Source organism: Theropithecus gelada, chromosome 3, assembly GCF_003255815.1.
Source record: "Theropithecus gelada isolate Dixy chromosome 3, Tgel_1.0, whole genome shotgun sequence".
NCBI lineage: Eukaryota > Metazoa > Chordata > Mammalia > Primates > Cercopithecidae > Theropithecus > Theropithecus gelada.
Genome location: NC_037670.1, coordinates 16121989 through 16145752, shown reverse-complemented (window position 1 = coordinate 16145752; position 23764 = coordinate 16121989). Strand labels below are relative to the sequence as shown.

General features: G+C 59.6%; 1 protein-coding gene across 1 annotated transcript; it reads right to left on the bottom strand.

The window, feature by feature from the left end:
• Positions 1-1296: 1296 nt before the first annotated feature.
• On the bottom strand, positions 1297-20461 carry ZNF316 (zinc finger protein 316). The gene is made up of 8 exons (XM_025381183.1): positions 20413-20461; positions 19851-20004; positions 15968-16105; positions 15175-15560; positions 14860-14975; positions 13986-14112; positions 13342-13455; positions 1297-5417 (listed from the first exon to the last, which is right to left on the bottom strand). Exons 4-8 carry the CDS (start codon positions 15530-15532, stop codon positions 3100-3102), a joined length of 3033 nt encoding a protein of 1010 aa, XP_025236968.1. The 5' UTR covers positions 15533-15560; positions 15968-16105; positions 19851-20004; positions 20413-20461; the 3' UTR covers positions 1297-3099.
• Positions 20462-23764: the final 3303 nt, after the last annotated feature.

The window sequence follows — 23764 nt, the reverse complement described above, 5'->3', positions numbered from 1 at the left end:
CAGTCTTCCCACTTCCGCCTCCAGAGTAGCTGGGACTACAAGCATGCGCCACCACACCCAGCTAATTTTTGTATTTTTTATAGAGACAGAGTTTTGCCATGTTGTCCCAGCTGGCCTCGAACTCCTGAGCTCAAGGAATCCACCTGAGCTCAAGGGACCCACCTTGGCCTCCCATAGTGCTGGGATTACAGGCATGAGCCACTACACCCAGCCTCATTTAACTTTTCTGACTAGACTATAAGATCCTCAAGGGGTTGCATTTTTAAACTAGGTCTTTGTATTTGTCTGCCACTCAAAAGTCTGTTTCAGACATGGGGTCTCAATACATTGCCCAGGCTGGCCTTGAATTTCTGGTCTCAGGAGATCCTCCCAAGTAGATGGGAATACAGATGCATACCACCATGCCCAGCTTTATTTTTTTTCTATTGAAATGTTAGGTTCCTCTGGTCGGGCACGGGGGTTCACACCTGTAATCCCAGCACTTTGGGAGGCCAAGGAAGGCAGATCACAAGATCAGGAGCTCAAGACCAGCCTGGCCAATATGGTGAAACCCCATCTCTACTAAAAATACCAAAAAACTAGCCAGGCATGGTGGCACATGCCTGTAATCCCAGCTACTCGGCAGTCTGAGGCAGGAGAATTGCTTGAACCCGGGAGGCGGAGCCAAGATCGCGCCACTGCACTCCAGCCTGGGTGAGAAAAGAAGTATTAGGTTGCTCTGTTCTGATGCCTCCAGATCACATTTGATTACAGCAGTTCTTATTTTTCAGACCCATAGAGAAAGGACAGGAGGGTCAGATCTGATCGTGGGTTACCATGTGATAAGAATAAAGAAATCAACAAATCAGCTTTAAGGAAGGCATTTTGGGGCCCTGGAGATGTGCACCTTGCCCTGGTACTGGAGCAGGTGAGCCCTGGATGAGCCACATGGTGCGGGGGCCTCTGAGGAAAGGACTGGGAATGTGTTTGGATCACCAGGAAGGGCACCTGGCCCCTCACTCTGGCCTCCAGAAGCCTAGCCAACACCTTCACGAACAGTAATGGCCCAAGACAGGTGTTTGCACTACATCAAGTGTGAAGAGGGTGAGGGCCACCAAGGAAGACGGTAAGCATGGGCAGCACAGGGCCACACTGGCCTGGGGCTGACTCCTCATGGGCCATCCTAGGACCGATTCTAATTTCTTAAAAGAGAAAATCTTTTAAAAATATTTGCAGAAGCAAGTTGGACCTGAGGCCACGCAAAGCCTCCCCGACGGGTTCCAAGAAGTGGCAACAGCATGGAGTCCAGTCAGAAGCTCAGTTTGTCCACTCTTTATTAAAGCCAGGCCCTCCTGCCAACGGCTGCAGGACAGCTGCTGGGGCCCAGGAGGGGCAGGGACAGCAGATCCTGGCCATATAGGGCTAGAGCTGAGATCCCAGAGCCCCCGAGCCCACCTTGCCATTGGCCCTTTCTGAGACTCCTGTCCCACAGGGAGAGGAGAAACCCAGGGCTGAGGCCATTACCCAGCACCCCGATGCCTCCCTGGGACCCCTGCTCTCCTCACCACCCCGCCCCGCAACCTCACCCAGCCAGGCTAACTGACCGCCACCACCCAGGCCCTCTTCCCACCCACCAACTACCGTGCCTCCTACCCGCCCCCAGCCCAGGCAGCCTGGCTGCTGCGCTCAGCCCCCAAGGCCATGTCTACACTAACGTGGAAGGAACTAGGTCTATAAGGAAATGCAGCTGCACCAAAAATCCGTTTCCTGGCCCCACTCACAGTGGCCCCAAAAGCATGAGGGGAGGGGGGCTTCACATGAACTACACCCCAGCTGCCTGCCCAGTGGCTTCCATGGGCCCAGTGCGGAGGGTGGGGCGCCCACCAGGCAGGGGGCTTGCATAGTTGGGTGCCTGGTTTGTCACTGAGCCACGGCTCAGGTCCACACCCCCGAGAGGTGGACAGCCACTGTGCAAGCTGCCAGGACACGGGTGCCTCCACTAACCAATTTGTGAAATGAGACTCTAAAACAGAAACACTACTTGTTCTAGTGTAATGACAGAAGCAGAGTTAAAGGGACCTGCGGGTGTCCTAGGGCCCTAATTATGGGATGTGGGGGAAGATCCTTCAACCAACCTCAGTCGCTCTAAGTGAGCGCTGGGCTCCGAGGACGGAGCGTCTGCCTATTCCGGGAGACGGGCAGCCCAGGGAAGTGAAAGCTGGGGCTCAGGGCTGCGAGGGCCTCGGGTGCCCAAAGATGTCTGAGTTTGCCACCTCCGGCTGAAGGAGGTGAAAGTACCAAAGGACTGAGAGAAGCAGAGACCAAAACCGAACCCGTGCAGCGGGCGCCCGGGTGCCCTCTGTGCCCGTGTGGAGAGGACAGCAGGCGGCTCGAGAATAAGGCTTCAAACTCCCTCAGGACCCTGTCAACACCCGCGACCCGTCTGCCTGGCCGTAAGTTTGGTATCTGGCTTTTTTCTTCTCCTAGATTCTTTAGGCCATACGAGAGGTGGAAATAAATATCTGCAGACGACAAGTTTCAAGTTTTCCCATTGGAGCTCCGCCCTTTGGAAACCTACAAGGCCTCCCCTCACCTCGCGCAATTAAACCTTCGGATGACCGGGAAGCCCTAAATCTCCCACTGAGGAATGAGAGGAAGTGGTCAGCCAAACCCACCGGCCTCCCAGGCATCTCGCTGGCCCACCTGGGTGACTGGACCCCACCCTCCCGTGGAGCAAGGGCTTTCCCCTCCCTCGCCGCCACAGCCGGTTGCAAACGCACAAGTCCCTTGCTCCCTAAGCCACCGAAGTCGGAATTCGGGTGAAATAAATAGCATCGCCCGCCAACTACCGCCCTGCTTCACAGCCCGGGCCCACCCAGGGGATATCGCAGTCTCCGTGGGGGTGGCGCCCAGGCCTCGCTGCCTCCGCGCTGCTCTTCTCTCCAGAGCTCTCCACGTCTTCGGCTGAGCTCACGGACCCGGCGGGCAAGAGACCCGGGGCCGCAGGGCGGGGGCTGAGGGAAGGCACCGCACCCAGGACTGGGACCCTCAGCCTCCCGGGGCCCGAGGAGCGAGGGGCCGGTGGCCCTGCAGGCTGCGCTGCCGTCGGCCCCGGGCCCCTCACAGGACGCCCTCCCTGTAGGCGCCAGAGGGCCCGGCAAACGCGGCCTGGTGCTCCGAGCCGAAGCTTGTGCCGCCCGCGAACTCCAGCAGGGCGCTGCCGCGCTCCCCCGGGCCGACGCTGGACGGCCCCTTGGCGGCCGCCTCGGGCTTGGGCGCGGGAGCTGGGGCCGAACCCGAGCCCGGCGCTGCGGCGGCGCCGCGGTGCGTCTTCATGTGGGTGAGCAGGTGCGAACTCTGCGAAAAGCGGCGGCCGCAGTTGGCGCAGGCATAGGGCCGCTCGCCCGTGTGTGTGCGCTGGTGCGTGACCAGCACCGAACGCTGCGAAAAGCGCTTGCCACACTCAGGGCACGGGAAAGGACGTTCGCCCGTGTGGCCGCGCCGGTGCTTGGCCAGATTGGAGCGCTGTGCGAAGCCGCGGCCGCAGTCGGCGCAGCGGAAGGGCTTCTCGCCCGTGTGCGTGCGCCGGTGCCGCTTGAAGTCCGAGCTGTGGCCGAAGCCCTTGCCGCAGTCGGGGCAGCGGTGCGGCTTCTCCTCGGCGTGAGCCCACTGATGCCGCGTCAGCGCCGCGCTCTGACCGAAGCGCCGGCCGCACTCTCCGCACGCGTAGGGCCGCTCCCCGGTGTGCGCGCGCCCGTGCGCTGTCAAGTGCGCGCGACGGCTGAAGCCCGCGCCGCACACGCCGCACACGAACGGCTTCTCGCCGGTGTGGCCGCGCACGTGCGCCGCCAAGTGCGAGCCGCGGGCGAAGCGCGCGCCGCACTCGGGGCACGGGAAGGGCCGCTCGCCTGTGTGCGTGCGCCGGTGGCGCGCCAGGTGCGAGCCGTACACGAAGCTCTTGCCGCAATCGGCGCAGCGGTGTGGCCTCTCGCCCGCGTGGTAGCGCTGGTGCTTGGCCAGCGCGGCCCGGCGCCCGAACGTCTTGCCGCAGTCCGAGCAGATCCACGGGCTCTCCTCCTCCGCCAGCGCGGCCGGCGCAGGCTCCGCGAGCAGACTCCCGACGGCAGGCCCGAACGCGCGCAGGCCGCCTCCGCCGCCCCCGGCCCCGCCGCCGCCGAAAGGGTCGCAGGCCAGCCCGGTCCCCTCCACTAGGGAGAGCGGGCCCCCCAGGGGCGCCGGAAGCGGGCGCCCGTCGACCGGCAGCCGCTCTCGGAAGTCGGGTAGGCCCAGGAGCGGGAAGCTGTCCGGGTGCAGCCAGGACTTGGGGTGCACCGGGAAGTGGAAGCCCAGCGGGTGGGAGGAGGGGCCTTCGCCCTCTCCCAGGCCGTTGCCCAGCTCCAGGAAGCGCCGCTCCGGCGCGGGGTCCGCTTTGCCGCTGGGGGTGAGCGCCGCCACCGCCGCCTCTTCTCTCTCTTCGGCCGCGGCCTCCGTCTCACCATCCGCTTCGCCAGCTTCAGGTCCCCCCGGCCCCTCTGGCCCAGGGTCGGTGTCCTCCGGCCCCGCGGCGGCCGCCGTCTCGCCGGGCTCCCGCCGGGGGCCGTCACCACCCGGCTCCGCACAGCCCCCGCCGCGTCGGTGGCGCTGGAAGTCGGCGCGCAGGCGGAAGGCCTGGCCGCAGTCGGGGCAGCAGTGCGGGCGGTCGGCCGTGTGCACCGCCTGGTGCCGCGCCAGCGCCGAGCTCTGGCTGAAGCTGCGGCCGCAGTGCGGGCACGGGTAGGGCCGCTCGCCCGTGTGCGTGCGCTGGTGCGTGACCAGGTAGGAGCGGCGCCCGAAGCCCGCACCGCAGAAGGCGCAGCGGTAGGGCCGCTCGCCCGTATGGATGCGTCGGTGCGTAACCAGGTGCGACTTGTAGACGAAGCGCTTGCCGCAGTCCGGGCACGGGAAGGGCTTCTCGCCGGTGTGCGTGCGCTGGTGGATGGCCAGGTGCGAGCGGTACACGAAGCCCTTGCCGCACTCCTCACAGCCGAAGGGCTTGACGGCCGCGTGGTAGCGCTGGTGCTTGGCTAGCCGCGAGCGGTGCGGAAAGACCTTGCCGCACACGTCGCACGTGGTCTCGGGCCGCCCGGCCAGCGGAGCCACTGCGGCGGGGAACGCCCAGGGCGACAGCAGGTTCGCAGCCGGCTCCCGGCCGTGCAGGAAAGGCTTCCCTTCAGAGCCGTCGGCCAGTACCCCAAGGCCGCCTTGGTCGGGGCCCCACCCCTCTGGAGTCTGCGCCGAATCCGAGTCGTCGGGGCCCCACGTCCCAGGCACGTCCCCCACGCCGTAGGCCGCCGACCAGAGCCCTGGGGGCTCGTTCTCCTCCTCAGCCACCTCCGCCAGGAAGTCCTCGTCGTCTTCCTCATCGTGGTCCTCTATGTCGTCCGTCCAGAACCAGGCTCCTGAAGACGACAAAGGCAGGCCAGAAGAGAGAGGTAAGTGAACTTGACAGGAGCCTTTGGAAGGTTCCTGCCCCGAGAAATCAGGGCTTCTGAGACACCACCAGCAGGACCTTCCTTCAGTCGGACAGGGCACTTCCTTTCGCCAAGTGAGCGGTTGCCCATGCCCCACTGCCAGTCCTGAACAGGCACAGGGCAGGAAAGCCGCCGCCCCCAGCTAGGAACCTGGGGACACGCAGCACACGAAACTGTCCCTCCCAGGAAAGCCAGGGCTCCCGTCCAACATCTCTTCCAGACCGCAGGCTCCCTCCAGGGCTTGCCACCTGCTGAGGAATGGGGCAAACTCTAGCAAGGGGTGAGACCCAAGCAGGGATCCTGTGCTGAGAAAACCAGGTGGAGACGCTGGGGCCGTTTTCCCGAGAGCTCCCCCTCCCTGGCTTTCCTGGAAGACAGCGCAGCCTGCGGCCCCCTCCACAGAGAACCTGCCTTTGTCAGCGCTAAGCTTTTTTTTTTTTTTTTTTTTTTTTTAAAGACGGAGTCTCACTCTGTCACCCAGGCTGGAGTGCAGTGGCTCGATCTTGGCTCACTGCAACCTCCGACTCCTGGGTTCAAGCAGTTCTCCCATATCAGCCTCCCAAGTAGCTGGGATTATGGGCTCATGCCACCACGCCTGGCTTTTTGTTTGTTTTTTAAAGCTCACTGCATCCTCCACCTCCCAGGTTCAAGCAGTTCTCCAGCCTCAGTCTCCCTAGTAGCTGGGATTACAGGCGCACACCACCACAGCTGGCTATTTTTTGTATTTCGCCATGTTGGCCAGGCTGGTCTCGAACTCCTGACCCCAGGTGATCTGCCCGCCTCAGCGTCCCAAAGTGCTGGGATTACAGGCGTGATCCACCACGCCTAGTCTTTTTTAAATTTTGTTTTGTTTTGTTTTTTGAGACGGAATTGCGCTCTTGTTGCCCAGGCTGGAGTGCAATGGCGGAATCTTGGCCCAACGCAACCTCCACCTCCCAGGTTCAAGCAATTCTCCTGCCTCAGTCTCCTCAGTAGCTGGGATTATAGGCGTATGCCACCACGCCCAGCTTTCTTTTTTTTTTTTTTTTTTTTTAAAGTAGAGACGGGGTTTCTCCATGTTGATCAGGCTGGTCTCAAACTCCTGACCTCAGGTGATCCGCCTGCCTTGGCCTCCCAAAAGTTCTGGAATTACAGGGGTGAGCCATCATGCCCCTGTTTGTTTTGTTTTATTTTTGAGACGGAGTCTTGCTGTGTTGCCCAGGCTGGAATGCAGTGGCGTGATCTCGGTTCACTGCAACCTCCACCTCCCAGGTTCAAGTGATTCTCCTGCCTCAGCCTCCCGAGTAGCTGGGACTACAGGCGCCTGCCACCACACCCGGCTAATTTTTATATTTTTGGTAGAGACAGGGATTTACCATATTGGCCCGGCTGGTCTCGAACTTCTGACCTTGTGATCTGTCCGCCTCGGCCTCCCAAAGTGCTGGGATTACAGGCGTGAGCCACCGCACCCGGCCACTTTTTTTTGTATTTTTAATAGAAACGGGTTTCACCATGTTGACCAGGCTGGTCTCGAACTCCTGATCTCAGGTGATCCACCTGCCTTGGCCTTCCAAAGTGCTGGGATTACGGGTGTGAGCCACCACGCCTGGCCTGTCAGCTCTAAGGTTTGCTCAGCCTCCCCCATTCAGACCCTCTCCCACCAAGCTGCACCCCTGCCCTCTCCCTTTGGCCCTCCGAGGCACCTGTGCGGGCAGCAAAGAGCATGTAGATGGAGCTGGCTTGGTGGGGCTCCTATTGATGGCTGATACACCTAAGACACCATGACACACCCAGGAGGGAACTGATGTCTATGGAGCAGGCACTAAGTCACAGGGAACACAGGGATGACACCTGGCCTGTGGCCCCATGTGCACCTTCATGGACCCTGCCCGGTGTCCACCCCACAGTCTCAGCATCTGGAAGGTTCCAGCTCCCACAGCTGGTGTGGGAATCTCGTCCTCACCCCACCTGGGTCCCCTGCCAAGGCACTGGCCCATTTCAGCCATCACCTAGCTGGATAAACTTAGACCACTGAGTCCTGCCCTAGGGGGGAAGTCGGAGCCCAGGAGGTCCCAGTGCGCCTCGGGTGGCCCCTCATGTCGCACACTGGCCCCCACCAGGCTGCATGGCCTTGGCACTGCCTCGTCCCACATGCATTCCATATGGGGACCTAGAGCCTCGGGAAAACACAGACCCACACAGGCCTGGCTTCACTGTGAAAAAACAGGCATCATAGAAAAGGGTCAGAAAATGGGTTACTTCATCTTTCCCATTTCATGATACTGTCTCGGTTTACTATTATAGTAAACGTAAGCTTGAAATAAAAAGGTTTCTTGTCACTAAGTTGAGTCCACCTCGAACTGCCACCCACAGCCACTCTGTGCACAGAGCAGCAAAGAAAAGCCCAGTCCCCATCAGTGGTCACCCTTTCCCGTTTGGCAGCAACACTCCCCAGGTCCGGGAAGGCTGCTGCACCCCAGCCCTAAGCCCCAACCCTACAGGGTAGGGAGGCTGGCAGAGAGCTGGAAAGGATCTGACCCTCAGGCTCTGATGCAGGTCTTGGGTTTAGAGATGCCTCCAAACGGGGAAGGTTCAAGCCTAGGAACAACTACGATTTTGTAGCGAGATGCATCGGCACCTCAGCAACCAGCCAAGACTCAACGAGCATTTACTGTACAATAAGCCTCAAAGAACTGGACTCCCAGGCCAAGTGCGGCCTTGCCCACAGAAGTCTCAGCTGCCCACAGCTGGGAGGCTCCTCCCAGCACCTCTCCCTTGATCCTCAGTGCAGCAAGGAAGCCTCTCACTTGGGGAGGTAGGCAGGGAGCCCTCCTCCCAGTAGGCTCTGTAGAGAGGGCACCTCCCACCAGCTCTGGAGCTGGCATGCCGCCTGTCCAACAACTGGGACAAGGGTGGGCCATACTTCAGCATATGGCATGGTGATAGGCCACCACTGACACCGAGTGTGGGACAGGAAGGGCATCCAAGTCCCTGGGAAGTCTGAGCTGGCTGCACTCTGAGGGGAGCTCCCAGGAAGTAGCAGGGCCCCTGGGAAGGGTCCCAGAGGGAGACCAGCCTGCCCCAGGCCAGGCTCTGTCGAAGTGGATGGGAACATCCTTGACTGAGGGTGTTCAGCCAACAGGACTCCAGGGACATGGCCCCAAGGGCGTTTGCTGGCTCTCAGATCCAAAGCCCTTTTTCAGATCTAAGTGAGGCCTCCTCACAGCTCAACTCATCAGACCCAAGACTGGAGGCTGACTAGGAGGGGTTGGCACGTTTCTCAACAGCTGGAGGGCACTGGGGCACAAACCATGTGATAGCAGTCCAGGGTGCCCAACACACCTGCTTCCTCCAGAACGCAGGGGACAGCGGAGGAGAGGAAACCCTGGGGCTAGCGGTCCCTCTCCCCTGCACCTCACCTTTAGGCCTGAGGACTCTGGCCTAGCAACATTCAGCTAGGCTTCCAGGAAGATCCCGAGGGACCACAAGGCTCAGCGATCAAAAGCAGAGGCCGACCAGAGGCTCAAAGTTAACTGTCTAGGGAGGGAGAAGCTTCCAGAGTATAGCCACAAGGACCTTCACAGCCTGTGTCCTGAACTGGGAACACTAAGACCCCCCCCCCCCCAATCCAGCGGCAGGTGACAGGAGCTGATGGAGGGGAGACCACCCCAGCAGGTTGGGTGCCAAGGGAATGAATGAAAGGCCTCAGGGCTGGGGTTGGGGCTGTCACAGGAACTATCTCCCCCACCTCCCTCCACAGGCACCAGCACCGGGCACAGCTGCTCCCTAGCATGACTGGCGTCTTTAGAGGTTTCCCTTCAAATCTTAATGCTGAGATGTTCCTCAAGGGCTCACTACTCCACTGCGCCCACCACAGTAACCCTCCTGCAGGCTGAAGCCCCACATCTGCTCAGTTCCATCAAGATGGCAGGGGCCAGGCCGGGATGCTACACCATCTCACCCTTGGCTTCACCTCAAAAGGCAGCTGGAGGGCCTGGGCTCTGCCTGGGTGTGAATTCTACTCCTACGACACACTGGCCATGGGACCCTGGGCAAGGCCTTAAATCTGAGTTTCCCCATCTGTAAAATGGGTCGATAACAGCACCAGTGGATAAATCCACTTGGTGGGACTGCTGCAAGGATGAAATGCACATCCATAAACATCTGCTACGCAGCTGCAGAAGCACCTCCCAGGGTCAGGTGGTGCTGCTGCCACCATGGGTCCCTGCAGATGCCGAGGCCCCTGCTGTCCATCCCATGCTTTCTGTTGGTCATCGCTCAAGTTGTCCCCCAAATGTCAGGTGATGCTCCTTTCCTGCCATCAGGCCCTGGTGGCCACAGATCCCCACCAAGGCCTTTCCTCTTGAGGCTGGGCCACAGTCCCTAACCCTAGACAGGCCCCTGGCCAGCCCTGTGCCCCGGGGGCAGGCTGCCTCCTGGACTGCACAGGAGGGGCGGGGCACCCTCCAGCCCACACTAGGGCCTTCCTGCTCACCAGTGGCTGGTGCAGTGCCAAGGCCCTCAGGGAGGCCCTGGATGCACAAAGATCCCTAGGGAGGGTGGTCATCGGCATCACCAAAGCCGAGCATTGACCCAGAATCCCACCAACACAACTGCAGCCTCTCCAGCTTCTATCCCCAGGCCCTGGTTTAACTGTGCAGGAGGCAGTGGTAATCCCAGGGGCCAGCCAATGTCCCGAGCAGCAGAGCCCCCGGAACACGTCCGGTAAGTGCCTTGCCCTGGGCACAGGGTAGGGGTCCTATGTAGGACACTAATCACAGGGGCTGTGGGGAAGACAGTGGCCCCACAGCCACATGCCTGACCCAGAAGACACGGTCCCAACCTGCCATGGGACGCCACACACATCTCACATCACTCAGGGATGCTGCTCAGTGCAGCCCACACATATCACCCATGGCAGCAGGCGCCACCATCTACAACTCCCACCCCTGGGCAACCTCTGCCCATCTTGGAGTCTGGAACCTGCCCTCCAGGCCCAACCTGACCTGGGCCCCACGGTGAGTCTGCAGAGTGAGCTGACTGAACAGCCCCGCTTCTCTCCCTCTGACAACCCATCCGCTAAGGCCTGGCCTGGAGTGCAGGCTGTGGAAGTCAGTTCCGAGTGAGGCCAACACCTGCTCCCTCCCCTCCCCCGGCTGGTGCAACTTTCTCTATCCAGACACAAACTCCAGATGGCCTCAGAGAGACCCTCCCTCATGGGGGGCAGCAAAGGGAGGAGGTGGACAAGGGTGACACGCCCAAGTTCATAGGCATTAGCAGCCCGCCTTTCTGCAAAATGTCAGGGAGACGAGGGTGGCACTGGCCCCACACATTGGTGCCTGGCAGAGGTAGGGCTCTCGGGCACAGCTGCTGCACTGGGATCTGAACCAGCTGCATGGCCCTGGCCAGGCTGCCAGGTCTGTAAGGAGGGGGCCTCCTCTGAGGACAGGCACTGGTCCTGCCCCTCACTGGGGCAGGTGACCTCAGAAGGGTCAGTCTGCAGTGGCTGAGGGGGTCCATCTCAGAGGGTGGAGAGGCAGCCCCACAAGTACAGGGTTGGCCTGCCAGGCCAAGGCCACTGGCAGCCACGTAAGGCCTGCAGGCACCCACAGCCACAATTTTCTCCAGGCACATTCTTGCTGCAGTGCAGACCAGAGCCGGCAGAAAACAGGGTTCAACCAGGGTGGGGATCTAAGCCAGGTAAGAAGAAAGGCAGGGCAGGGGAGGGGCAGGAGGGGAAGCGTGGGGCTGGAGCATGGCTGAAGGGCAGGTGGGGGCTTCAGCAGCCCTCAGGAGGGGTGGGTCCTGATGAGCACAGTGCCAGAGCCCAGATGTCATTGTGGCCCAACTCATTAAGGAGCCCAAGAGAGGGACACACTTGGCTCTTGCAAGACTCCAGTCTAGGAACAAACTCTGTCAGCCTGGGCACAGTCAGCCTCTGTCCTGCCCCAGCGATCTCAGCCAGCTCAGCCCACCAGAAATGAATGCAGGGGAGGCAGGGAGCACTGGGGGAGTGGGGAGCACCAGGGGAGGGTAGCCACTCAGTACACAGGCTATGGGTCACATTTCAGAGGCTGCCCTTACACACCCACTCAGGGCCAGAGGCATCCCAGGCCTACCAGCCCCAGCACGATGAGCAGCCACAGGGGGCGCAGGGGGCACTGGCACAGCCAGCCCCAGGGAGCTTGCAAACCCCAGCCAGGTGCACAGGCCACAAGGGTCCTGTCGCCTGGACTGAAAGGGAACCACTCAGGCTCAAGCCTGCACAAGGCTCTACCCCTAACCCTCCAAGAGGCACAGAGGACAGGAGCACAAGTAGACCACATGCTGAGGGACGGGCCCCACAGGCCTGTGTCCCCTTCTCCTCCTGAGAGTGTCACCCACATCCCACAATCATCTTGTGGCAGCAGTGATCTTTCTTGCCAACCAGAACACTCCTGACTGAAGCCTAGGAAATGTTCCAAGAGGGTCCCCAAGTGTCTGGAGAATGGCGGCAGGAAAGGCCTCCTACAACAACACAGAGAGGAGGCTTCAATGATAGTTCAGCTCTGTGTCCCCACCCAAACCTTATCTCCAATTGTAATCCCCAAGTGTCATGTCAAGGGAGGGACCTGGTGGGAGGTGATCAGATCATGGGGGCCGTTTCCTTCATGCTGTTCTTGTGATGATGAGGGAGTTCTCACGAGATCTGATGGTTTTTTTTTTTTTTTTTTTGAGATGGTGTCTTACTCTGTCACCAGGCTGGAGTGCAGTGGTGCAATCTTGGCCCACTGCAACCTCCACCTCCCGGGTTCAAGCGATTCTTCTGTCTCAGCCTCCCAAGTAGCTGGGACTACAGGTGCACACCACCACACCCGGCTAATTTTTACATTTTTAGTAGAGATGGGGTTTCACCATATTGCCCAGACTGGTCTTGAACTCCTGACCTCGTGATCTGCCTGCCTCGGCCTCCCAAAGTGCTGGGATTACAGGCGTGAGCCACCACACACCAGTATTTTCATTTGAAAACACATCTATGCAGTGCTCTGAGTCTACCCATTGCCCCTCCTGACTGGCATCACCCAGCCCCAAACCAGACACCTGTGGGGCAGGGGCCTCTGCAGAGCCCTCTAACGCTAGGAGCCCCTCAGACACCACTAAGAACCTCCACGCAACTGACAGTGTGGCATCCTCCAGTGGGAACCTGAGTTGAGTTCAATTTCTTCAGATGAGTAAACGGAGCCTTAGAGTTGAAGGAGCAGAGCTAGAGCTGGGCCTGAGGCTTCCAGGAAAATTCACCACCCTGAACGCCTTCTGCACCCATCACTCCAAAACCTCCTCTCCAGAATGCCCCAAGCTGCCCACCCCGGTCAGAGTCCTTCCCACGGTGCTCCAGGGAGAGCAAGGGAGACTGTGGGGAGCTTTTTCCCAGACACGCGGCCAAGTGGGCGGAGAAGCAGGAGGACCAGCTAGTGCTGTCATCAGAAGGGCCTCCGCGATGGCGTGCTGGGCTCCTGCGCCTGCCCTGGCTCAGCCGACCACCTGACAGCTGGCCCCTCACATGCAAAGAAATTCACGGGCTCCAACGTGGGACAGGGAATCATTTTTAAAGGTTCCTAGGAGGAGCCTCTAGGTTCTCTAAGGACCTTATAGCCCTCAGACCTCTCTGGAACTTGAACCACCAGAAGCCAGGCAGCAAAGGCAGAGGTTGGCACAGGCCGGCCACCCCCATATCCACGGAGCCCCCTCCATACCTCACTCCTCAGCACAGATGGTCAGAGGCGCAGTCAGAGGCACCAGGTACCAGGTCTGCAGATAGCTCGGTGAAGGCCAAAGTTTGACAACAGCTCCGAAAAGCTGTCGGCACAAACCACGAAATTCCATCTGCGCTCACCTGTGTAGACACCAGTGACGATGTCTCCTTCCTCAGGTCGGGGGCTATCTGGGACCCAAGGTTCTTCCCCTTGTTCCAGTCGGAAGATCAGATCAGGCTTGGGGATTGGGTATCCTGCCAGGAGAACAGACAACGGCTATAGGCAGCTCCCGTGGGCCCTCCACTGCCCTATGGCCCGTGCTGTGCCACCACTCAGTGCCCCTCCACCTCCACCTTCCCAGCATCAGCCCTCCCCACCCCTCCCTGCTCCGAAGGGTCCAGGCATTCCCTTCTCTCTGAACCTTTCCCTGTCCTCCCCTGCTCTCCTCCCACCAAGCCCCCCCAACACCTTCACCTGCAAGATGCCCACACTCTTCCTCTTCCCTCTCCCTCCTCACCCCCAGAGGCTTCAGGGGCCATGCCACAGAGACCAGAGTCAGACTGCCTCCACAGACGTATCACCTGGCTCAGGGCGCTGCCTGGCCAGTGACATCCCCCGCCCCACCCAGAGGCCATGAGGTCCTAGGGCTTCCCTGGGAGGTGGACTGGGCCCAGCATCCACCTTTGCAAAGACCCTGGGATTCGGAAGCCCCCCTGTCAGACAGCTAAGCCCCTGGCAGCCATCACACAGGCTGCCTCTTGGGGACTAAAGGTCCCGTCCTTACCCAAGGACACCAGAATCCCATAGTTCTCCTGCATGACTTCCTGATAGAGGCCCCGCTGGTCTGCTTCCAGCCTTTCCCACTCCTCCAGGGAGAAGTACACAGCCACGTCTTCAAATGTCACCAGCCCCTGGGAAACAGAGCCCCAGGTGAGAAGCTGAGGGAGCCCTTTACAAAGAGCCACGGATGATTGAGGCCACTGAGGCCCTCCAGCGTGGGTGTCGGGGACATAGATGCCCAGATGGCACTGAGGGCTTCCAGGCCTTGCCGCAGCCCTGGAAAGCAGGGGCCAGATCCCAGCCAGAGAATGGGGACTCAAGCTCAAAGAGGCTGAATGACCCAGCTCCTAGGGCAGAGCTGTGGCTCATGCAGAGGTCAGGAGACAATGAGCCCTGCCCCCAGTTCCCCTCTTCATGCAGTGTGGCTCAACCCAGTGCAACGGCCACGTCAGCCATGGAGGGCCCACTCCTGTGTGGACAAGCAGGAGCAGCTAAACTGAGCGTGGGCACTGGCACCTGACCTGTCTGGGCAGCAGGAACCCAGACCCTGGACATGTGACAGGCACTCCAGGTGCGGGAGCGGCCAGCCTTGGGGGACAGCCAGGCCTCTGAAGTCGCTGTGCACAGTGCCGCTGAGTGGGTGGCAGCCAAAGCGATCAGGACAACCCAACGCTCAGAAGAGCAGGACCACACCCCTGGGCTTGGGGCTGGACACCCAGCCGCTTCCTGTGGCCCCCTCCCAACTCAGGGCCAGGGCCCAGCCTGGGGACCCCAGTGCCGTGGCCACTGCCAACATACGTCTCCAGACAGCAGGTGCCGAGGCCCCAGGGGGAACCCTGCCTAGGTTACCCAAGCCTCAAACGGAGAGGGCAGCTCACCTGAGACCCAGCCATCAGCAAATCATCCTCGTCCTCATCCTCCTCCTCCTCCTCCTCCTCGTCCTCCTCCAGGTCCTCATCCCTAGGAGTGGCTGGAGCCCGGGAGGGCTGCAGGCCTGCGGGGAGAGATCTCTTAGGGCCAGCTGCCCTGAGCCCCCAGCCTGCAGGGCCAGGAGCCCCGGAAACACCCTCACTGCAAAGCCGGGCTTCAGCTCCACCCTATCAGTCCAAGAGCCCTCCTGACTTGACCAGGTCCCTGGCCTGGTCCACCTCAGCCCCATTCACCTCCTCCGCAAGGCTGGCTGCTTTTCTTACCCTTTTCCTGAAGAACTGGGGACTTGGCATCACCACCATGGCTAAGTCGCTCCTGGGTCCCCAATGCCAGATGCTGCTCCTCTGCCAGCACCTCCTTCACGTCCTCCTCCTCCACGTCCGCCTCCACCTCCACCTCGGCCACCTCCTCCACCTGCGTGTCCTCCACTACCTCTGCCACACCCTCCTCCTCCTCTTCCACCATTATCTCCTCCTCCTCTTCTGCCACCTCCTGCGCCTCTTCCCCCTTTTCCTCCTCCTCCTCCTCCTCTTCCTCCTGGTCAGGGTCACACTCTGCCCCGTCCTCTGCCCGCTCCAGCTGGGCAGCTGGGGAGTCGGGAGTCGTGTGGAGTGCCGCCATCCTCCCTGGGAGTGAGCCTCCGCGTGGCCTGAAACGCAGATGGACGCCAGTGATGCGCTGCTCTCAGCACACCATACAGGTCCCCTCACAGGGTCGCCCACAGCCTGGCAGGGGTGCAGGGAGCAGGACTGACTCCTCCTGTTATGTAGTTGAAGGCAATGGAGATGAGGGAGGACCAGGCCTTCCCACAGTCTTCCCCCACACCACCAAGACATTCCGTACCCAGAAAGGCTGCCCCAGGAGCCCCTCCGCGTGAGCCCTAGGATGCCAGTCTCAACTCCTTTTTACCAAGAACTACATGCCTGGTGTGAACTGCTGCTCTTTCCTGGAGTAAATCAGCCATTTCTCCCAGTCTTTATCCACAAGGAAGCATCACACAGCCCGAGGGTGGCCCATGTTTAGCCAGAAGGATACCGAGAACAAAGAGACGCTTACCTGGTCCTCAACACACATGAACCAGGCCAGCAGGGAACGCCAAGAGGTCTCAGCACAGACAGGCTGCAGGCACTTGCAAGGCACGACGGGGCTGGGAGGAGAGACAGGTGCCGAGAAGCCAGCAGGTCAGGCTCCCTCCTGCAGGACATGGGAGAGCGGGGGCTGCAAGCCAGCGTCACCTTCATGTGCCCTCAGCCCTCGCTCTGTGAAAAGTGCAGTGCATGGTAGACACACAGCTCATTGCCAGACCATCAGGAGGACAGGAAATGCCTGTGACATTTCAAGTTTGGGGATCAGAGACTCTTAAGGGCTGACTTATCAAAGTCCCAGAGGCTACAGGGTCCTACTCTCTTACTGACATCAGGGACAGCTCAGCCCAGAAGCTCAGGGGAGAGGCAGCCACAATGACACAGGGTCCAGGGTCCAGGGCCATGGACACGGCAGGACGGGATCTGCTGGCCCTGGGACCCCTGGCCCCTCCCCACTGCGTGTCCTTCACCAGCCCCTGTGGGGTCCCGAGGGCAGGGCAGAGTCACAGAGTTGATGAGTCCATTTCGGTGGCTCCTTTCTGGGTATAAACCTGAGACCCGGCCCGTCACCCAGGATACACACCATCAGTGTCTCCGGCCTGAACAGGGCCATTTCCACAGCGAGCCAAGCCCAGAATCCAGGGGCTGAGGCCATGAGCCCCAGAAGCATCCTGGAATGTCAGGCCACTTGGCCACACAGAGCACTGGGCCCCCCCTAGTTCATCCAGCTCGAGCAGTGGACACTGTCTGCCACAGAACTCCTAAAACAAGACTGAGTGGCCTTCATGAGAACAGTCCAGACCACCACACCTGGTGTTCTTACAGACACAGGAGAAAGCTGCTCCGTGATTACCTCTCCCTCCGTAACCCATCACTTCTCTATCAATTAGGCAGCTGTGTTAGGCCATTTCTGCATTGCTGTGAAGGAGTACCTGAGGCTGAGTAAGTTATAAAGAAAAGAGGTTTCATTCACTCACAGTTCAACAGCCTGCACCAACAGGGCACCAGCATCTGTTTCTGGGGAGGGCCTCAGGAAGTTTCCACTCATGGAAGGAGGCAAAGGGGCAGCAAGAGAGAGAGAGGAAGCTCCACACTCTTTTAAAACAACCAGATCTCTCATGAACTGAGAACTCCCTTATCACCAACGGGATGGTGCTAAACCATTCATGAGGGATCCGCCCCCATGAGCCAATCCCCTCCCACCAGGCCCACCTCCAACACTGGAAATCACGCTTCAGCGTGAGACTGGAAGGGGACTGATGGAGCCTAGATGTTTGTCCCCGCCCAGATCTCATGCTGAACCGTAATCCCCAATGCTGGAGGTGGGGCCTGGTGGGAGGTGACTGGATCATGGGGACAGGCCATCCCCTTGGAGACAGTGAGTAATGAGTGCTCGCTCTGAGTTCACAGGACATCTGGTCGTCTTTAAGTGTGTGGCGCCTCCCCACTCACTCTCTCTTGCTTGTTTCTGTTTTCGCCATGTGACATGCTTACTCCCCCTCACCATCCACCATGATTAAAGGCTTCCTGAGGCCCCCTAGATGCCAGGCAGATGCCAGCACCATGCTTCCTGTACAGGCTGCAGAACCATACGCCAATTTCACCTCTTCTTTATAAATTAGCCAGTCTCAGGTAGTTCTTCATAGCAACGCAAGAACAGCCTGACACCTGGACAAACACCCAAACCATAGCAGCGGCGCGTACTCGTTTCCTGAACTGCTTTGAGCCGCTGCTTTAAAATCCACACTGCTTTAAAAGCCAGGAAGCGCTGAGCATTCACACAGGCCCACCCAAGTCAAGGGCTGCGACACACAGGCATCCAGAAGCCACCTCTGTCCCAAAGGTCACCTGTGGCTCCAGCCCCCTTTCTAGTTTCAGAATCACTGACCCCCAAAGACTCAAGTCACAGAACTATGCCTGAGAGCGCCACCCCAATCTCCAGCCTCTCCCAGAAGCCGGCCTTCTCAGTGTCCACAGCTCTTTGGCGCGTGAAGACGCCTGAAGTGTGGAAACGCATGCTCTGCGTGTTATGCTAGCCACCTCCAGGAGGACATGGCCCTGCCCAGCACTCAGGGCGCTGGGTACGCTCAGCAATGGTTTCCCAACCGCCACCCACTTGAGGCCCAGAGGAGGGCTTTTCTCTTTCAAGCCTCAGGCCGCAGATTCAGGCTGGGCCTAGGTGCCATGCCAAGCCCGGCAGAGCTGTCTCCTGCCTGGCCACCACCTGAAGCAGCAACTTTCAACTCCCAGAGCCAGGCCACCAATATCAGGACACAACAGAAAAACACTTCATGGCTTTAGAATAAAGTGGCTGCATGTTCATCTCATCTCAGGCCCTATGTGTGCTATTCCCCATCCCCGGAACTCTCTTCCCCTCTTCCTGAGTGATCTTCTGAGGCAGCTCCCTGGGTCCCAGTGGTGATACAGTTCCCTGTATTTCTTCCCTCGCAGCACCTACCACATCTTAAAAATACACTTATGAGACTGTCTTATCATCTCTCTCCCTGCGTATGGTCAGCTCCAGGGCGGCAGAAGCTCCCTTTGCTCATGTCTGACTCCCCCCACACCAACACTTAAGAAGCATTCACTTACTAAAAGAATGTCTAAAGTCGCCAGCCAGTGTGATGGACACAGGATTTTTAAAACTCAGCATTTTGGCCCTACTGTCCTGTTCCAGAACAGGCTGACCACTGCTGGTTGGTGGGACCCTTACAAATCCCCCGCCCAGAAGCAGTGGGGAGTCTCTGCCTCCAAAGAGGACACCGAGTTCTTTCTCCCAAGAAGTCCACCCACGGATGACCAGAGAAGGTGGAGGACCAGCTCCTACAGAGGTCAGAAACACAGCCAGACATCGTCCCCAACCCAAGATTCAGAACAGAATGGTTTGCAAACCAGACCACAGTGGGCCGGGCAGTTTAGATTCCAGCAACTCTCCCTGGGTTATCTCTGCCTCCCCCAGACCCGCACTCTTTCCCTCCTCTTGCCAGCCTGCCAGTCCACTGTAAACACTGCTCATCTTTCCCTCGGCATCCAACTTTGGGTCAGAGGCCACAGGGGGCCTCCTCAGCATCAATCCCAAACCAGAGGCCACAGGAGGCCTCACCAACTTCATCCCAAACCCTCAATTCTCAAACTCCCGACCTCAGGTGATCCACCCGCCACGGCCTCCCAAAGTGCTGGGATCACAGGCGTAAGCCACCTCACCCGGCCCCAAACCCTCATTTCTACCACGCTACTGCACTTTGGGATACGGTGCTACAGCCAACATTTAGAATGGGAGGTGACAAGATATCTTCCAAGAGAAAAAGGGAAGGACACAAGGATAGGAAGAAGAGAAAAAGCTTGAAAGTGGATAGAAACTCTCCACAAAAGCTCCAAAGCCAGGGAAACTCAACTCGGAGAGTGGGAGATGTGGGGGTGTGCTTGTGTCTAGCCCCCTTCATTCCCTCTGGGTGGCCCCCACTGCCCTCAGAGCCCTTCGGGTCTTCATGCCCTCCTGGAAGACTTCCTTCCCCGACCACCACAGTCCTCACTGTCTGTCCTCGGATTCTGGATCCCCCTACTCTCCTGGGTTTGCTCCTGGTGCAGGTTATTTCCATGGGGGCCATCCCAGGTCCCCCAGGGTAGCCCCCTCACCACCCCACCTGGCTCCCCAGACCTGCCCACACTTGTTGAACCATACCAAGCACCAAGGTCTCCCCACACAAGCAGAGCTGGGGGCCTCATCCTCCTGGTATCTGCACTTCCTCTTGCCCATCAGGTCCTCGACCAAAGCCCAGCCCCTTTCCTACCTCTGCTGCCACGCGGGACAGCCCAGACCCCATCCAATCTCAGGGATGGCTGTCCCTACCCACCTGCCGGCAGCAGAAGACAGACGAGCAGGCCACCGGGGCTCCTTCTGCAGATGAGGGAAAGCCCAGACAAGGCCCCCAAGGTCACAAAGCAGGCTCCTGGGGCGACGGGCCGGGCGCCTCCCGCCCCCAAAGGGGCGTCCGGAGCCTCCTCCTCCTGCAGAGACCCAGACGGTGACAGCCCCTCCTGGATGGGTGTGTCCTGGGGGCGGCCGCGGCCCAGCCCCTGCCGCTACGGCCGAGAAGGCGTGGGCGAGCACCCCGAGGTGTCACGCGTGGCCTCCCGGGCCTGCCCCCTCCGCCTCCTGCCTGAACCGGCCCCGGGGGTCCGCAACGCGCAGGCCCGGAGGGGGGTCCCGGAGGCGGGGGCGCTGCCGCTGAAGGCCCGACCCGCGCTCCGCTCCGACCCCGCAGGACCCGGCCCCGCCGCCTCCCCGCCGCCTCCCCGCGCCGGGCGTCGAGGGCCAGCCCGGCCCCGCCGCCGCCACCGCCCCCGAGCGCAAGCCCGGCCCGCCCGCACCTGCCGCCTGCGCCGCCGCCCACCGGCCCCACGAGACCCACTCACCGCGCGGGCCGGGCTGGCCGAGCCGCGGGCCGGACACCGGAGCCGGGGCCTGCGGGCCGGCGGCGGGCCCCGCGCTACACAAAGTGACGGCCCGGGAGCTGCGCGACGGCGGCGCGTGGGCACCGGAAGTGCCGCCGGCCGGCCCCGCCTCGCCCGCGCCCGCGGGGGGAGGAACTTCCGGTCACGCGGGGGCCGCGGCGCGGAGCTGGGAAGCGCGGGTCGCGGAGGTTTGCCCAGCTGGGTCTCGGACCGGGCGTGCAGGGAGGGGACGGGAGCGCCCTCGACGCTTGTGGGGCGCCCACGACCTCGCCCCGCTCCTGGACACCCCGGCCAGGTCTGGGAGGTGACCCCGAGGTCCCGCCGCCTAACCCTTCCCCGAACCCCAGCCCGGCCTCGTTCATCAGGGGGCTCCCGCTGAGGACCAGGCCTCGCGCTGGGGCCCCTTCGCCCGTCCACGGGGCCTGCCCCGGACCCCAGGACGGTGGAGGGAAGCGGCGACCTCTGTGGTGGGGAGGAGGCCAGGTGTCCACGACTCCGCCAGACCCCCGGGCCCTCGCTGGGTGAACGTCTTGTCGGCGGGGAGGGAGGAGGGACAGGCGGGGTGAACGTCTTATGTGTGGGCTGTGGTGGTTGAGTGCGGGAGGAGACGGGTTGTGGAGCCCGCACTCGGAGGAACATGGGGTCACCGGCAGAGAAGCGATGTCCAGGCAGAGGGAATGGCCAGTGTAGGGGCAGAAGTGACAGGCGACCCCAGGAACCCAGGGAGGGGTCGGTGCCCTCAGCGGCCACCCCCAGGCCCTCACCCCCAAGCCTGTCTGCACCTACTCCCAAGAGGTGCAGCTGGGGTGTCAAGATGAGCTCTGGCATCGGTGGAGTCCAGGGTCTGTCTTCCACCAGGAATGGTGTGGCCCAGGCCCCTTCCCCAGCTCCCAGCCCGCTTGCTCCATTGTTCTTGGTGCTTTACTGTGGGAACCTCAGGCCTGACTGGGCAAGAGATAGAGGAGGACTCGGCCAGGCGCGGTGTCTGTAATCCTAGCACTTTGGGAGGCCTTGGCGGGCGGATCACGAGGTCAGGAGTTCGAGACTAGCCTGGCCAACATGGTGGGTGAAACCCCACCTCTACTAAAAATACAAAAATTAGCCGGCTGTGGTAACGCACACCTGTAGTCCCAGCTACTCGGGAGGCTGAGACAGGAGAATCGTTTGAAGCCGGGAGGCGAAGATTGCAGTAAGCCAAGATTGCCACTGCACTCCTGCCTGGGTGACAGGGTGAGACTCTGTCTCAAAAAAAAAAAAAAAGTAATAAGATAGAGGAGGACTCAAACCTTAGTCCTACAGAGGGGTGCAGCCCCAGCCCCTTGAATCAGACCCCTCACAGTGATGTTGCCTGGCTCTTGGTGTTTTAAAATGTCTTAATAGAATAACATTTTAAAATAAGGAGTCCCACTCTTGTTTAAAAAATAAAATTGAAAAATCAGGTTCTAATGCAGGATCTCACACCTATAAATTAAGCACTCTAGGGGGCCGAGGTGGGTCACACCTGTAATCCCAGCACTTTGAAAAAATGAGGTGTGAGGATCACTTGAACCCAGGAGGTGGAAGCTGCAGTGAGCACTGGTCGAAGCACCGGTGCACTCCAGCCTGGGCAACAGATTGAAACCCCATCTCTAATAATAAATAAAATTTGAAAAATCAGAAGTTCTGGCAACACAAGGCCCCTGGTTTGCAGGGCACCAGCCAGTAGGACCTGAGAAGTAACCAGCTTCTGTGGGTGGGACTGAGCTTGGCCATGGTCCTCAGTGCCCATCACTCCCTGTCCCCTTCCTCCCGGCCTATATCTGAATGACACTGCCTGACTCCCCTGTGGGTATCTTTTAGAACCCTGATCCCTAGATTAGACCTTTCTCCACCCTACCTGATCTGTCAGGTTCAGTAGGAAGGCGCAATTGCCCCCAGGCGGTTCCCAGGAAGGGCTCTGACTGTAGGACAATTAACAACCAAAAGCAGTGTTGCCAGGTGATATGGTTTCGCTGTGTCCCCACTGAAATCTCATCTTGAATTGTCGTTCCCATGATCCCCACATGTTGTGGAAGGGACCCGGTGGGAGGTAATTAAATCATGGGGGCAGTTCGCCTCATGCTGTTCTCATGTTAGTGAGTTCTCATGATATCTGATGGTTTTGTAAGAGGATTTTCCCTTTTGCACCACACTTCTCCTTCCTGCCGTCATGTGAAGAAGGAAGTGTTTGCTTCCCCTTCCACCATGATTGTAAGTTTCCTGAGGCCTCCCCAGTCAAGCGGAACTGTGAGTCAGTTTTTGGTGGTGGTGGTGGAATTTTTTTGGTTTTTTTTTTTTTTTTTTGAGACGGAGTCTCACTCTGTCACCCAGGCTGGGGTGCAGTGGCATGATCTCTGCTCACTGCAACGTCCACCTCCCGGGTTCAAGTGATTCTCCTGCCTCAGCCTCCCAAGTAGCTGGGATTACAAGCGCCTACCACCACGCCTGGCTAATTTTTGTATTTTTAGTTGAGATGGGGTTTCACCATGTTGGTCAGGCTGGTCTCAAACTCCTGACCTCATGATCCGCCCACCTTGGCCTCCCAAAGTGCTGGGATTACAGGCGTGAGCCACTGTGCCTGGCTCTGTGAGTTAGTTAAACCTCTTTCCTTTATAAGTTTTCCAGTCTTGGGTAGTTCTTTCTAGCTGCATGAAAATGGACTAATACACCAGGTAAAGGGAAGCAGCTGGAATGTGAAGGCACCAGGCCTTTGCCACCCTTAGCCCTGCAGGAGCAGGAAAGGGCAGGATGTTGTCAAACCTGGAGGGAGGTGGAGATATAAAAATGGGGACACTGTGGGCACTGTGATTATGGAGGGACAGTGTGGCAGGGAGAGAGTACCCCAACCCTGCCCTCCTGCACCCTGTCACTTCCCAGTGCTGCCCATTGCCCAAAACCACCTGTAATGTGGATGGCAAGGGACCCCAGGGGAGGAGGGTGTGTAAGAGAGAGTCAGCAACTCCATCCCAGCTTTAGATCCCTCCACCCTGTCAGGCAGGGACCCCGAATCACCCCCGCATCTCCTCAGATCTCCTCTTGGTCTGTCCTCACCTGATACCTAATCCGAGACTCAATTTATTCCTCTCCCTCATCCACAGATAATTTTCCTTTTCCTTTCTTCTTTCTTTCCTTTCCTTCCTTTCTTCCTTTCTTTTCCTTCCTTTCCCTTTCCTTTCCCCCTTCTTCCCCTCCCCTTCTTTTCCCTTCCTTTCCCTTCCTTTCCTTTCCTTTCCCTTCCCTCCCCTCCCCTCCCTTTCCCTTCCCTCCCCTCCCCTCCCCTTTCCTTCCTTTCCCT

Bases quoted from the DNA above. Each gene is read 5' to 3' on its own strand.
- ZNF316 (XM_025381183.1), bottom strand. From the start codon at position 15,532: ATGGCGGCACTCCACACGACTCCCGACTCCCCAGCTGCCCAGCTGGAG. The intron at 14,113-14,859 runs GTGAGCTGCCCT...TCTGTTTCCCAG, and splicing joins TGCTGATGGCTGGGTCTCAG to GGGCTGGTGACATTTGAAGA. The intron at 13,456-13,985 runs GTAAGGACGGGA...TTCTCCTGGCAG, and splicing joins TGGGATTCTGGTGTCCTTGG to GATACCCAATCCCCAAGCCT.